Source organism: Amphiprion ocellaris, chromosome 23 (genome assembly GCF_022539595.1).
Source record: "Amphiprion ocellaris isolate individual 3 ecotype Okinawa chromosome 23, ASM2253959v1, whole genome shotgun sequence".
Taxonomy (NCBI): domain Eukaryota; kingdom Metazoa; phylum Chordata; class Actinopteri; family Pomacentridae; genus Amphiprion; species Amphiprion ocellaris.
In genome coordinates this window covers 24,315,062-24,330,745 of record NC_072788.1, presented here as the reverse complement: position 1 = coordinate 24,330,745, position 15,684 = coordinate 24,315,062, and the positions used below count along the sequence as shown (strand labels likewise).

General features: G+C 38.2%; 1 protein-coding gene across 1 annotated transcript in view; it reads right to left on the bottom strand.

Annotated features, from left to right (window-relative positions):
• Window positions 1–8,254: 8,254 nt before the first annotated feature.
• Window positions 8,255–15,684, bottom strand: part of rbm46 (RNA binding motif protein 46) — a 47,603-nt gene continuing 40,173 nt past the window's right edge. The window contains exons 10-11 of the mRNA XM_023262474.2: window positions 10,503–10,740; window positions 8,255–9,638 (exon numbers count right to left, since the gene is read on the bottom strand). Of these exons, the coding sequence (XP_023118242.1) occupies window positions 10,505–10,740 (236 nt within the window). The 3' untranslated portion in view covers window positions 8,255–9,638; window positions 10,503–10,504. The remainder of the gene's footprint in view (window positions 9,639–10,502; window positions 10,741–15,684) is intronic.

Genomic DNA, 15,684 nt, shown 5'->3' with positions numbered 1-15,684 from the left:
CTTTCCCCCGAGATGAAGTATGAGCGCGAGCAGCACATAAATTTAGGTTTGCCTCCGCAGACAGCCTAATCGGAACAGTGAAATAGAAGAAAAAGGATCTTTTAATGACCACATTTGTTTCTGGCTGAAACGCGCCGATGACAAAAACTAATTCCTCTCATTTTCACAAAGCGAAACTGCATAAAATCACCCCACAGAGTCTCCACGGGACCGAGGCCTTCGATGCCTCCCAGGAGGGAAAATCCAAACACAAAGAGACTCGTGTCCGTTGTAAAGTCCCGGAGCGTTCAAGTCCAGTTTCTAAAAATTCAGAGGGAAAAGAGGCTCCACTTCAAAGCAGAGTTGGGTTTGTAACAGAGAAACTGCAACGTTGCCTCCCCAGGGACTCATGTCTCCGAGGAACATCTCAGATTTGGATTAATTGAAGCAGATCGGCTGTGATTTAAATCCTGTGTAAATGTGCCACATCGGATTTGTATAGTAAGGATTAAAGCGCTAACTAATCCCAACGCTCATTTCTTCTTCTGCTGCCAGGACACCTGGAGTCCACAGAGGAGCTTCTTAGCAGCAAAGTTCGGAGGGCGATTAAATTAGAGCAGCGCATCGGTGATGCTCATTAAATCTGTCTCGAGAACCAGTTAAGAGTCGGCACACTTTCACTTCACTTTTTTTTCCCTTTCACAGTTCACATTTCGACAGACCGAGAGGAAGACGTGCTGAAATAAGAAAAGTGTTCACAAAACGATAGTGATAAAGAAAAGTAAGGAAATCTAAAGGAAAAGCAAATTTAAACTGTACATGGGGAACATAAAAACAACTTCAAAACCCCTCATGTAGAAGTTTAACATCAGATAAAGGTGGAATATTGAAGTGTGCAAACCTAATTTATGATTTTTATTGGTAAGTCAAAAAGCACCCTGCTAAGTTTTTAATCAGGGATGACCTGATAATGGGAATTTTTAAGTAATCGGTATCGGAACAAATGTTTGAAACATGAACAAGAAGCCACAAAAATGGCCATCACATCTCCAGTGGGATGTAGGATCAATGTTCTGCTTTATACTAGTTTAACTTAGCACTCATTTGCTGGTCAGAGGTCATTAATCCTCATCATCGTCTCTGTCATGATGCTCCTTTACTTACTAAACCAACTACAGAGCTGAAACAGTGCAAGAGTCGACCAGGTACTACAGCTAATCTACAAAACCTGAAAAGAATGTATAAATTAGGAAAATAAGGTCGTTAAGCCTCATCAAACTCTCTGTCATGGAGCTCCGTTACCAGCTAAACAGTAACAGGTACTACAGCTAATCTACAATACCTGAAAAAAATGTATCATCTAGGAAAATGAGGTCATTAACCCTCGTCAACATCTTTGTCATGGTGCCCCTTTACTAGCTAAACAGTAACAGGTACTTGCAGCTAATCTACAGCACTCAAAAAATGCATGATTGAGGTAAGTGTACTACATATATTAAAAGCCGGAACAACCTTCCAAAAAACAGGGAGATGCCTTAATGGAAAAATGACATCCCAGCATTTGACGGAAACTGCAGAATTTTTCCTTACATCTGTCGTCACAAGGAAACAAAAATATCAACCACATGGCCACTGGGAGGTATGATCGCTGATCTACAATTATCTCAGTTGAACACTCATTCACTGGTCAGAGATCATTAAGCCTCATCACAGTCTCTGTCATGGTGCTCCTTTGGTGGCTGAACTCCCTACAGTACGAAACAGTAAGAGGCTCCTACAGCTAATCTTAAAGGTCATTCTTGAAAAATGGATTATCTTGAAAAAAAATCAGGTCATTAAGCCTCATGGAAGTCTTTGCCATGGTGATCCTTTGCTAGCTAAACACAGAGGCTCAACCAGATACTTCTGCTAAGGAATAATGCTTTAAAAAATGTATTATTGATGAAAATGTAGCGGCAGATACTAAATGACTCCGATCAGGAGAATAGAATAGAATGTGTTTTATAGTCATTATACAGTGGACAACGGGATTGGAGAGCTTCTCCTTTTCAGTGCAAACACAGCAGAAAGTGCAAGATAAAAGCCCTAAAAATACAGTCTCTATTTACAAATATACAATATAAATCTCACAAACGATAAATATCTTACATGACATATAACAATGAAACGTCTGACTTGAAAATGATAATGACAAAGTGGGAAATTTTTGTTTACATCTGTTGTCACACGGAAACGTGAAAATGGCCATCATGAGTCCACTGGGAAGTACGATCACTGTTCTACTTTATCCCAATTTTCTTTAACACTCATTTGCTGAATTGAGGTCATTAAACCTTATCAGACTCTCTGTCATGGTGCCTCTTTACCCGTTAAACTCTACAGTACAGTATTAAACAGGAAAAGCAAAATATACCGGCGGACTGGAAAATTAACTTCCGGCATTATCCCGTTTACTATAATACACATTTGCTGGCCAGTGGTCATTAAGTCTCATCCAAGTCTCTGTGATGGCGAATCTTTACCAGCTAAACACCCCCCAGTATTGGTAGAAAAGGGTTGAATTTACTTAGTTTAGACTTCTTAAAACTTAGAGCAAACTAAAAGACTTATAACAGCTAATTTTCTAAGGAATCCCTACACTCCTGACTCAAAGTCTCCATCATGGTCAAGCTCCGTCTTTTACAAGCTAAACAGTACTAAAGAGCAAACAAAACACAACGAAAAAAAGATGCCAGACTGTAAAATGAACTCCCAGCGTTGTCAGAAGCACAGACGAGAAAACAGTGGAAGGCGGCAGGACACAAAGCTCAGACTTGGGGATGACTGTTTTTGTGCTGACGGAGAAACAAAGCGTGGCGGCGCTATAAAGAGCAGAGGAGGAGGAGGAGGAGGAGGAGGAAGAGGAGGATCACATTAAACATTAACTGTGTCGACTCGGATGTATTTGTTCCCTCCTGCTGATAATCACACAGTCTTCTCATCTCCTAATTAGAGCCACAAATATCCCACCGTCGTCCCTCCTGCTGTTTTCGTTTTCCATAATCCCATCTGCTTAACTTCTGTGCCTCCTCCTCCTTCATCCTCCATCATCCTCCTCCTCCCTTTTCAGCTCAACTGGTGCAGAAAAACAACATTGGTTTCGTTCCTCCTCCCTCATTTTTTTCGCATTATAAAGCAACTTGAAGGAGGAGGAGGAAACATGAGGCTGAAATTGAAGCTACAATATATTACCTCCTTTTTCTCCTCCTCCTGTCTCCATCATCTGCTTTCTTATTTATCATCATCTTCTTCTACCACGCCTCGAATGATCTGAAGGAAGACAAAAGGACAGAAAATAGGAAATGTCAAATGTGGATGAAGAGGAGAAAGAAAAAGGAGGACAAGAATGATGGAGGAAATCCTCCTTTTTCTGTTTTCTTGTGGAAGAAAAAGGAGGTGAGAGAAATGATTGTAAGAGGGGAAGAAGAAAACTAGGAGGAGAAGGAGGAGAGGAAGGATATGTGGATGAAGAGGACGAAAACTGGAAGGAAAACAAGGAGGAGATGAAGGAGAAAGTGAAAGTAGGAGGAAAATAAAGAAAAGGAAAAGAAGAGGAAGGATTATCTGTTGAGGAGAAAGGAAGAAGGTGAAGACAGAGGAGGAGAAAAAGAAAAAAGGAGAAGATGAGAGGGAGGAAAATGAGAAGAGAAAGCAAGGGAGAAATGAGGAGAGGTGAAAAAGGGGTGAAAAGAAAAAAGAAAAGAAGAAGGATTACAAGAAGGAGAAGAAGACGAGGAAGAAAAATGAAGAGATGAGGGAGAAAGAGGAGGACTAGAGGGATGGGATGAAGGAGAAGGAGGAGAAGAAAGAGGAAAAGGAGAAGATGGACAGGTGGGAGAGGAAAAGAGAAAATAAAGGAGAAAGAAGGAGATGAAGAAGGAAGAAAGGACAAAGAGAAAAGATGGAGAAGGATTACAAGAGGGATGAGGAGGAAAACTGAGAAAAAGATGGAGAAGAAAGTGAAAGGAGGAGGAAAATGAAGAAAAGGAGGAGGAGAAGAAGAATTTTAAGAGGAAGAACTTTAGAGAGGACGAGGAGAAAACTGGAAGGAACCAAGGAGATGAAGGAGGAAGTGAAAGAGGTGATGAAGGACTGTAAGAGGGAGGAAAATAGGAGTAGGAGGAGAGGTGGTAAGGAGGGAAGACAACAAAAAGAAAAAAGAAGCATAGAAATAAAAAAAGGAAAACAAAGATGGAGGAAGGAGGAGGAGAAAATACTGAAGAAGAGGAGAAGAAGGATTATAAGAGGGACGAATGGGAAGAAAATGAGATGAACAGGAAGGGAGAGGAGGAGAGGAAGACTTATAGGAGGGATGAAGAGGAAAAGTGATAGGAAAACGAGGAGATGAAGGAGAAAGAAAGAAAGAAAATGAGAAGTCGAGGGAAAAACAAGAGGAGACAAGGAGGAAAACGTAGAGGGAGGAGAAGGAGGAGAGAAGATGAAGAAAAACTAAAATAAACAGTTGAAGTGAATCAGCAGCTTTTCTTAACAAACACAAAGAGGAAAATAAAACCAGTCCAATTATGTTCAGTGGAGCAGGTCGAGTCATTTCGCTAGAAACTGCTGCATGATGGGAAAAAATAGAAGAGTTTAGATCAAACTTGCTCATATAAATACACATTTAATTATACACCAGGGTGAAGACCAGGAGAGGAAAACAAGGAGGAGGAGAAGAAAAAAGATGAAGGAGTGAAAACGAGGAAGAGAAAAAAAGAATAAAAAGGCAACAATTAAAGCTGCAAGCAGCGTTGGTTGGGTCCTTGCAACCTTGCTGGTCAGCGAATCCAAGCATGTCCACCAGGTGGCGCTGCGACTGAGAATGTATATTGGTCTATGCAATTAATCAGGGCTGGACTCTGATCACATGTAAAGTTGGAGGCAGATTGGAGCATGTACAGGCTAGTTAGACAGCACTCAAAACTGTGATTTTAGATGCGACAGAAGAAATAAAAATAAATCCATGGGTTTCAATAGGATCATCACAGCATTTGGTGGAGAAGGAAAAGAATAAAGGAGGTGAAGAAGAAAAGCAGCGACCTCTGAAAGACAGAATAAACTGATGAGGCAGAAATGTTTCATCTCTGATGTCTGGAAAACGACAGAAAGAAACAGGAGGAAGTAAGAAAAATGTGATAAAATAGAAAATAAATCCTCCCAGTGAAGCAGCAACATCTCCCAAACATACCTCAATTTGTTGTTCTGTGTATATATATAAGCATCCATCCAGGTGTTTCAGCAGTTTTCTCCCAGTTTAAAAACAGCAGCTCCTCATTTTTCTCCATCAGCAGCTAAAAGAAAGAAAGACGACTTTGATGTCTGTTAAAAACTACGCAGCAAAAAAACAAAACAACACAGCAACAAGCTGCTGAAAACACCTCGAGACTCACTTTTCTCACAACACACACAGACGCACACAAAAAAACATTAAAATAGACACAGACGCACACTAAAACACACACAAAGACGCTGACAAACACAGAGACACTCAAATAGACACAAACGTACACAGGAACCCACTGAAACACACACAGGGATGCACACAAATGCACTGAAACACAAACACAGAGAAATACAGACGTAAATAAAGTCTAAACGGGTTGAAGAACGACAGAAATGATTAAAAACATGCTGAAATGATGGAAAGATGTTCTGATTTTACAAGCAAATGACTGCAAGTCAATCTGGGATTAGTGGAAACACATAAAAGTGATCATTGATGAGAATAATACACAGTCAATCAGCAAGAAAGACACAAAACAACCACGAATAAACGCAAAACGATCACAACGAGATGCAAAACGGCCACAAAGACACACAAAATGACCACAAAGAGACAAAAAATGACCACAAAGAGACAAAAAATGACCACAAAGAGACAAAATGACGACAGAGAGACAAAATGACGACAGAGACATAAAACAATCCAGTAAAAAGATGTGAAACAACCACCATAAAATTACACTAAAGAAAGTGAATTTAACAATAAAAAAAACCAGCAAAACGAGGTTAAAAAATGAACATGACGGCGCTGTAATATTTGTTTTCTCCTGGAGGGTTCTTAGATGAAGCCGCTGAGGAAGCTGAAAGCTCCAGAAGAACCAGTAAATGGACCTGGAGGTGTGAAACAAAACAAAAACCTGAGAAGAAAACAAGTCTCTTCATTTCTGAGCTGTTAAACTTGAGGGAAAACGTGCCTGTCGCCAGGTGAAAAGCTGATTTCTCCGTCTGCGTTGACGTTTTCAGTTTTCAGGATCTGGAGCAGAAAGTTTGTGTTTTTGTCCCCGAGGCGCTGAAGGTTCAGGGTTCAGAAGGATGTTTATGGAGAGAACAGAAAGCAGAGCTGCAGAGGAAACACAAACTTTAACAGCAAAACACACGAGTCTGAAGGCAAAGAAATCTGTTGGATTTTCTTTATCCAACAGGTATCCCAGATGTCCTGGTCCAGACTCTGCCTGAAAACATCCACAAGAAGGCAACAAAACATCAAGAAACATGTGGGTTTTATTCCTCAACATGAAAGATGATGTTTCGTCAAGTTCCATCATTCAGAGCATCTGCTGCAGTCAATACATTACAATAAATACCTGTTAATGCCACATTTTCACACCAAACCAGTGAGAAACGACCAGTAGCAAAGCCTGTAATTATTAATTACATTCAATGACATCCTAAAGCAGCGAGCATGACACACAAAACTACACAAAAAGCCATGAAATGACAAGAGTACAAGCACACAAAGAAGACCACAGAAAGTAAAAAGACCTGCAGATGTCAAAGAAACACAAAACAACCATAAAGAGACACAAAACCACCATAAAGAGACACAAAACATCCACAAAGAGACACAAAACATCCATAACGAGATACAAAACAACCACAAAGAGACGCAAGACAACCATAAAGAGACACAAAACAACAATAGAGAGACACAAAACAATAACAATGAGACACAAAACGAGACACAAAATGACCACAATGAGACACAAAACGACCACAAATAGACACAAAACAACCACAAAGAGACACAAAACAACCACAAAGAGACATAAAACAACCACAAAGAGACACAAAACAACCAGAGACATAAACCAATCAGAGACACAAAACCACCAAAACACAAAATGTGGATTCAGGCACAAAAACACTTAAATGTGTAAACTATTTCCTGGGTTATCAGACTAAAAGCACAGACGAGCTGAAAATAATCGACTGTGGCAGAGTTTTATTCCAGTTTTTTACACCCCAAAAACTACACAAAACTCCTCATGTTGTTCATTTCTGTTTGTAATTTCATGTTGTGGTTTTCATTCAGAATCAAACCTTCATCACTTGGTGTGGAATGTCTCTAATAAATAGGGTCACATCTATAAAAACTAACCATCTAATGCCCTTTTCCTGATTCCTGTTGCTGAATAAATAACTTTGACGGATTCAATTTTAACCAATTCCAGTTTCTAATTACAAACGGGCGGATTTGTGAGTTCACCGAATTAAAAGGATCCGAAATTATTGAATTCTCTGACACAAAAATTAGTTGTTTTTTTTTTTTAACACAATTACACCTTAAATCCTCCAAAAACATCAATAAAACCGAGAACTGGGAGAACTTTCTGTCCATAAAACACGAAACATTCACAATCGGACTCTAAAAATGAGGTTAAACTGCACAAACACTGTATTTATATTTATATTTATGCAACAGAAAACATTTTAAATCCCCACAGAACAATAAACATAAAAATCCTAAAATAACCATCAATAAAAACTATTTTAAACCAGTGAAACATTCTTAACTTTCTTCGAAAACCTTCTCCACACTAATATAAAATATTTTATTTATTATATTTATCAATTTATTTCTCCTGTTGCCTGTAAGTCATCTGTAAAAAATTTATTATAATTTTTGGGGAGGTTTCCTGCAAAAAAGCAGACAAAAAATGGATTAATATGTGAATTAAATGTAAAAATAAATCAAGTTTAACATTTACAAGCTTACAGAAAACTGATAAATATCCAGTTATGTTGTTTATATTTGAAAAATGATCAATAAATTAACAAAATTAAGAAATACAGGGAGTGCTTTTGTGTAAATTGATCCTATAAAAAGACAAATTAATTTATTCTGGGTCAGTTGAACGTGCAAAAATGTAAAATGAAAGTATAAAAAGCTTCAAAAGACATAAAAACAATGAAGGAATATTTACTCAGGTTGAAATTAGGCAACTATAAAGCAAAATATGAGTAAATTATAAATGCTTTAATGTGTTTTCTACACTTTGCAGCTACAAATACTGTATAAAACTGTCAGAAACTGAATGTGGTTAAATCTGCTTTTTCTCTTTTTCATTTTTAATAGTTTTTTTGCTTCTAATTGCCTTAAAAATCCTCAAAAACAAGTAATTAATCATTTAAAATTAATTAATCGAGTTTTAGTCTAAATGGTTCCTGAAAACACAAACATATTTGAAATTTTTGCATATTTATAGAAGAAAAATGTAAAAGAGAGCTCAGAATTTAAACAATATGAAGCAAAAAAATTATTAAAATATAAAAATAATGAAGGAATATTTACTCAGATTGAAATTAAGCGACTAAAAAGTGAAAAATTAGTAAATCACAGCTGTAAAATAAACATTTTACCGTTTTTTACACTTTACAGCAACAAATATTGTATAAAACTGTGAGACACTGACTAAATTTGGTTAAAATCTGTTCTTTCTCGACATTTTTGAATTGTTTTTGCTCCAAACTGCCTTAAAAATCCACAAAAATAATTAAAATCAAATAGTCAAGCATTTTAGTTTCTGTAGTTTTTTCTCCTGGAAAAAAAATTGCATATTTAGAAAACAATGTTCTATGAAAGAGTATTACAGCAATATGGAGCAAAAAGCTTCCAAAAATATCAGAATAATGAAAGAATATTTACTCAGGTTGGAATTAAGCTGCTATACAGTGAAATGTTAGTAAATTACAGCTGTAAAATAAAGATTTTAAGGTGTTTGAACGCTGAGCAGCTACAAAGTAGCGAGAAACTGACTGAAGATGTACAAATCTTCAGAAACGAGACATGAAGTTGGTAGTTTCTGGTTTCAATCAATGAAAAAGGAGAAAAGACAACAACAGGAGGAGCATAAAGTGCCTCGGTGGACTCAGGTGAAATAAATCAGCGGCTGCAGAAGATAAATGAACCGTTTTCTGCAGAGGTGAGCGTCGTAGCGGCGGGATGAAAGGAATGTAAAAGAGGCTCTAACGTGGTGGAAAATCTGCTCTTATTGTAGCTCTGCACACCTTTACAAACCTCAAGTATCACCGAGGAGAGGAAGAAACTGTTCGGCCTGAAAGCTGAAACCAAACGGGGACAAAAACACGAGGAGTTAGCCGTGACATTTAACAGTCGTCTCCTGTTTGTTCTTTTTCTGTTTATCGGAGGCGATAGAGGAGAAGAAGAAGTTAAACACCGTCCCGCTCTTCCTCCCTCACCTCGAACCCAAGATAAAAACACAAACCAGGGTTACAGAAACACTGCGATAGCGAACATTTAGTAATAATAAAGACGGTCCTGCCTGCTCTTCCTCCTCCTCAGAGTTCTGCTGACTCTCCAGGACCTCCAACGGCACCGGCTGGGTCACATGGAAACACAATTACAGAGCGTCAGGCGGTAAAAACACAACAAGCACAACTGGAAAACAAGTGAAAATCAACACAAACTGATGATACTATCTGCTGTAGTTTAAAGAAACATCATGATCCCTCCTTAAAAACACATAAAAGTGTATTAAATTGTTAAATTCACTCAATTTTCGGTGCAACTGCTGTGAATTGTGCAACATCTCCACAAAAATTAACAATAAAAACTACAACTGCATGAATTAAAATTAACGCATCGCCACCTTCTAAGTAGATATGAACAACTTTTTAACAAATAGCTGCTTATTTTCACATCTAGTAGACCCATTTATCCCACAATACTCTCTTTTAGCTCTGTTTTTGGTCTCCACCACCTCCTGAGGGAATTATCTGTTGAGAAACAACCAAACAACCACAAAACAACAGAACAGAACCACAAAGATACACAAAATGACCACAAAATTACCAAAAAGAGACACACAAAACAACCACACAGAGGAAGCCATAAAGTGAAATATTAGGAAATTCTAGGTGTAAATAAAGGTTTTAATATATCTGAACACTTTACACCTACACATGTGACATAAAAATGTGGTTTAAAAGTGACTTTATTTTTATCCCAGTAGTTTTCTTCCTGTTAACTGCATTAAAAATCAGTTAATGAGCTTTTATGATGTAGATCTGATGGCGTTTTCATACCGTTACTAAACAGGCCTAAGTGTTAACATAGATAAATAAAATCCGACCTATTAAGATCAACATAAGAACAACCAGGTGGCTGAAAAACAAATCAGTGACTCCTGGGACAAAAGTTTGAAATCTTTAACTGAAAACAAGTGGACGTTTCAGCGTCTCACCGTCAGTAAAAAGGCGACGGCGGGCTGATGTAGAGCCTCTGGATCTGGGAGGAGGTGGGCAGCGAGGGGGTGGGGAATGGAGACGGAGCTGGAGGAGGAGGAGAGGTGAGGCAGGAGGCGAAGGCTCGGCCTCCACAGGTCAGAACTCCTGGACTGGTGACCGGCGGCGGAGACATGCCCAGAGGAGAGGAAGGGCTGCTGGGAGATTCACAGGAAGCTGCACTCAGGAAGGACGAGTCTGGAGGGACGAGAACATTCCAATATTATTTCAAAATAAGCAGCGATATTAAACATTAAAACAGCTGCAGCTTGAAGCGCTGAAGATCCACACATGCAGCTTGTTGAATTATAAAACTAGAAGAACAACTTATGGTGGAAAGGGTGAAGGAACGGGAAGCAAAGCTGATTTTCTACAGCCTCACTCATGTATTCTTTACGTTTTTCTTCAATGTGGTTGATTTTCACTGCAACATAAAGTCCTGCAGCTCTACACAAACAGAACAACATGAAGGAGAGAAGATTTGTTGTTTTATGTCCCAACAGTATGGAAAGAACTGTGTGAGTTACAACCAGTCGAGCACGTTTCTCAGAGTTTAGGGGTTCAAAAATAAACAGATAGACGAACAAGGAGCCTCATGTTTAACCCCTCAGTGAAGCACGTTTTATTTTTTAAAAATGCCAGAAATGACGCCGTTTGTCAGAACCAGAAACTGCAAAACTGGAATATTTGTCAGGGTTTCACCTTTCAGACAGCTCTTGAAGCGCAAAATAAAATTTCCTCTATTTATGCTACATATCACATTTAAGAATTCATTAAAAAGAAACCGTTTGCACCTGATTTTGTAAAAGAAAAAAATAGAAATTCTCCAGAGCTCCTATGTGAAACACAGACGCTGGCAAAAAATGTCTCCACATGCTACAGTTTTGTGGGGTTTTTGTCAAGTTTTTGTCGTTTTCTGTCTCATAGTCTCGTTTGCCATTTCTATAACTTTTTGTTTTTTTCTCAGTTTTATGTAGATCTTTTGTGTAGTTTTTGTCATTATGTGGCTATTTTTTGTAATTCTGTGTCTAAGTTTCTGTCTCGTTTGCCATTTTGTGTAACTTTGTCCTTGTTTTTGGCCATTTTATGTCATTATTTTGTCTAGTTTTTTGTCATTTTGTGTCTAATTTGGGTTGTTTTTTGTCATTTTCTGTCTCTGTCATTTTGTTCTGTTTTTTAGCCATTTTAAGTACATTTTTTTTGTGTAGCTTTTGTCATTATGTGGCTATTTTATGTAATTTTGCATCTCATTCTGTCTTGTTTGCCATTTGTCATTCATTTTTTTGCTGTTTTATGTTGTTTTCTTGTCACTTCCCTCAGGATTAATAAAGCATCTATCTATCTATCTATCTATCTATCTATCTATCTATCTATCATGTCATTTCTGTTGTTTTGTCTCCACATATTTAACTATCTCCATGTTTCCTCTCTAGCCTTTTCCTCTCTACTCTGCTCATTATCAGTACAAAGATGTTTCACCATGCTGAAAGGATCTTAAACAACCTGCTCCTCCACTCACTCTTTCTAAGCCATGCTGCATTTATTTTATTGATCCAGTAGGTTGTACTTTCCTCTCATGATCATTTTGGATCAGTTTTGTTGGTCATCTCTCATTTTTGGCGACTTTTGTGTCTCATCTGTGCAGCTTTTTGTCTGTTTTTGTTGATTTAGTGTCCGATTTGAGTCATTTTATGTCTTACTTTTGACGTTTTGTTTCCACATATTGAACTATTTCCATGTTTTCAACCTCTACAGACTTTTTTCCCTCTTTTTCTGTTCATCATCAGTAGAAAGATGTTTCACTATGCTGAATGTATCTCTAACAACTTGCTCCTTTGTTCACTGTTTGAACAGAGGAGCTGTTCACTGTTTGGTTGCTGAATTTATTTTATTCATCCAGTAGCTTTGATTTTCCTCTCATTCTCTCTGTGGAAACACTGCCTGCAGTTCAACCTGGAAACTCTGAATTTTTGAATTTTGGTTACTCATGGCTTCTCGGTTGACAGGATCTGCAGCAAAAGCTTTACTTTTGCTGAATCCTTGAATCCAATGTGTAGAATAACGTGATTTTGATAAAATTTCACAATTTTAAACTCTGATTTCGTTGTTCTTACTGACAGCAGACCATACAGGATTTGTTGGAAGACCGTTGGAAAGACAAAAATCTAACTATAGTTTCTGTTTTTACAGTTTCTGGCAGATAAACTGTGGATTTTTATGGTTGATTTTCATTAATGAAAACACACCCTTCAAAGCCAAATGGTGTGTTTTAGGGTTCTAACTGTCCAAGGTTTGAATATATGATGTAGAACCAAGGGCGAAATAAACAATATTTGTTACGATATCCTTCTATTTATAAGCTGTTAATCAAAATATAACATTAGAAGAAAGATGGACAAACTCGAAAACATAAAACATACTCTTTGTTTTTGCAGTAATACATCAAGACATGGTGAAACATGAATTACTTCAACTGTTTTTAAGCAAATAAAGTGAAAAAAACTACTGGTTCCGTACTGACTAAAGATTTTTGGACTAAATGTAATAAAACAGCAGCTTAGTCACTTTTTGTTGTATGGTGTACTTAGATGTTAGTTTTTATTATAGTAGATGTTAGCTTTTATTATAGTATTTACTTTATCTTTATTTTTATCTCTACTATTTGTTAAATGTTTAATGTAGCAGCATTGCACCGAGTCAAATTCCTCGTTTGTGAACCTCATAAACAATGGCAATAAAACTTATTCTGATTCTGATTCTGATTCTGAACAACAGAAATAAATCTAACATTGGGACTTAATATAAAGAGCCTATTAGCTTCTACTTGTGACGCTTCATCGCTCTCATCAAGCTTCTCTGAATAGCTGTTCTTAAAGGACTGAACCAGGTCCAATCTAAAACTAACTCAATGATCAGCTCCTTGTTGGCAGGAAACACCGAGACGATGTTACAGATTCAATTAGGGAGGAAGAATCGCCTCCGCTGACAGCTAATTCCTGAGCTCCTTGGAGATTTCTAAACTAATTCAAGTCTCTGATCATGTTAGAAAGTTACCACGTAGATGGTGATGGGGTCAGGCTTCTGTCAAAACAAATGGCGGTTTGTTCAGAATAAAAGATGCCTTTGTTCTAAATAAATGTTTCTGTTCTGAAGGTTTGAAGGATTTCACCATGGATGTTTTCTCCGATGTGTAACATTTATTAACCCTGTCAATGCTGATTTAAAAACACTCGTTTCTGCGGTGTTCTTCAAGTCAAATGTAGGATCTTTTGATTGCTGCGTAGACTACGGTACATGGATCAAAAAGTGACATCAAACAATCACCAGCAGGTCAACGTGTGGTTTCCACGACAACCAGAAGAGGGTCTGCGGTTACCATCCAGAGAAGAAACAGCACTTTTAAGAGTGGAAACGTCTCCAGAACTGGAGAAGAGTTAGGGTCCATCCATTTGGTTGTGCAACGTGAATTCTTCCCCTCAAGTCGGACTGTCAACACAAAGTTCTACCGTATCGTCCTGAATTTTGTCATAATGGCATCTTGGTGCTCATATATTCGTCACTCACGATCTGCCCTTTCGACAGATTTCACTCCTTGAGACTTCTTCCTCTTCCAAAACTAAATTCAAGCTGAAGCGTCGTCGTTTGGACACACTTTAGGAGAGTCTTGGGTGCTGAACAGGAGCACTTGGAGTAGTGTATCGCTGCACTTCACTGAGGATGGCAACCAAATTTAAATCAGGTATGGTATAGTACGGGTTTGAAGGTCATACCATCCAAAGCAGGAAAAAATAGTTACATTTATATAACTTATGTGACATTTTAGAAGCTTAGACGGTTAACCCATGAAGCCCCAAAATCCATGACTGATGACTGCATGTTATGTTTTGAAAAAAAAATTTTTAACCACCAAAATTACACTGTTTATCATAAGGAAAATGTAAAAACAGAATGAAGAAACTGTGACTGTTCTCTCAGAAGGATTAACCAAATCTAATCTTCAAATCATAACATTTTATCATAATCACTAGATCCTGTAAGAAACAAACTTCTGTATCAGTGTCTGATTTTCTGCATTGGAAAACTGACACAACACTGCCACCATCAGTTCAAACTGGAGAAAACAATAGTCAATGCTATGGCAAGTTTCTAGGATCTTGTAAAAGAACTACAGTACAGTGAATTTCAGTTTTATATGAAGCAAGAAAAGCAGTTCTGATATATGGCAAAGCCGGAACCATCAAGTGGTTTATGATCCCCTAATAGATTACCTTGTCGCGGTTTAACCAAAAAAAATTACATTGTCAAACACCACAAAGGTTCAATGATATTACATGAACCTGGTTTTCGTTTGCACAAAATTAACCTAAAATACCACAAGGTAAATCTTCACCACAACAAATAAGAAAACGAACTAAATCTTGCAATAATCAACATGATCTGTTTATTCCCACAAAGAGAAAGGAAGTCCAGTCCGGGTGTTCTTAGATACCCTTTTGTATGCAGTTCGAACTGCCAACTTAAATACTCCATTCCAGGCTTTCCAATAATCCAACAAAAAAAGAATCAAACAAGGAAGTACTCTACTGCTGTCCGTTCAGCTCCAGGGAAAAGAGTAATCCAACGTAAAGCGCTGCCGTCCGGTTAAGGAACGGAGGAGTAAACGAAACTCGCTGGCCTTGCTGACTCACGTATGCTGTGGGGATGTGCCGTGCTGCAGTTTTGCGTCCTTCAGGGGAAGTCCAAATTCCGATGGCAACAGGTGGCTGAAGACCACAGGTAACTTATTTGCCTGAGGAGGCCGACAGACACCGGATCCAGTCTGTCACTGACGTGCCACCGCCATACTGCTCTGGAGGAGGCCAGATATGAGGAAGTCGCACGGCCGGCTCACCGAGAGCGTGGAAAAATTAAGCCATATCACTGGCTGGAATGCCGATGGGGTGTGGGGGTCAGGATTAATTATATATTTTTCCCATGCATTGAGTGCAATATATTTTTGCTGTCGCCGCAACTCTTCTGAACAATACTAGAAAGAAACGGTGTCTGTACATACTATAGGTATTGTACTACTTACATTTTTAAATTCCATCCCTATATGTCCTCTTTGCTCCGAGGAAACACTGCCTGCAGTTACGCTGAACT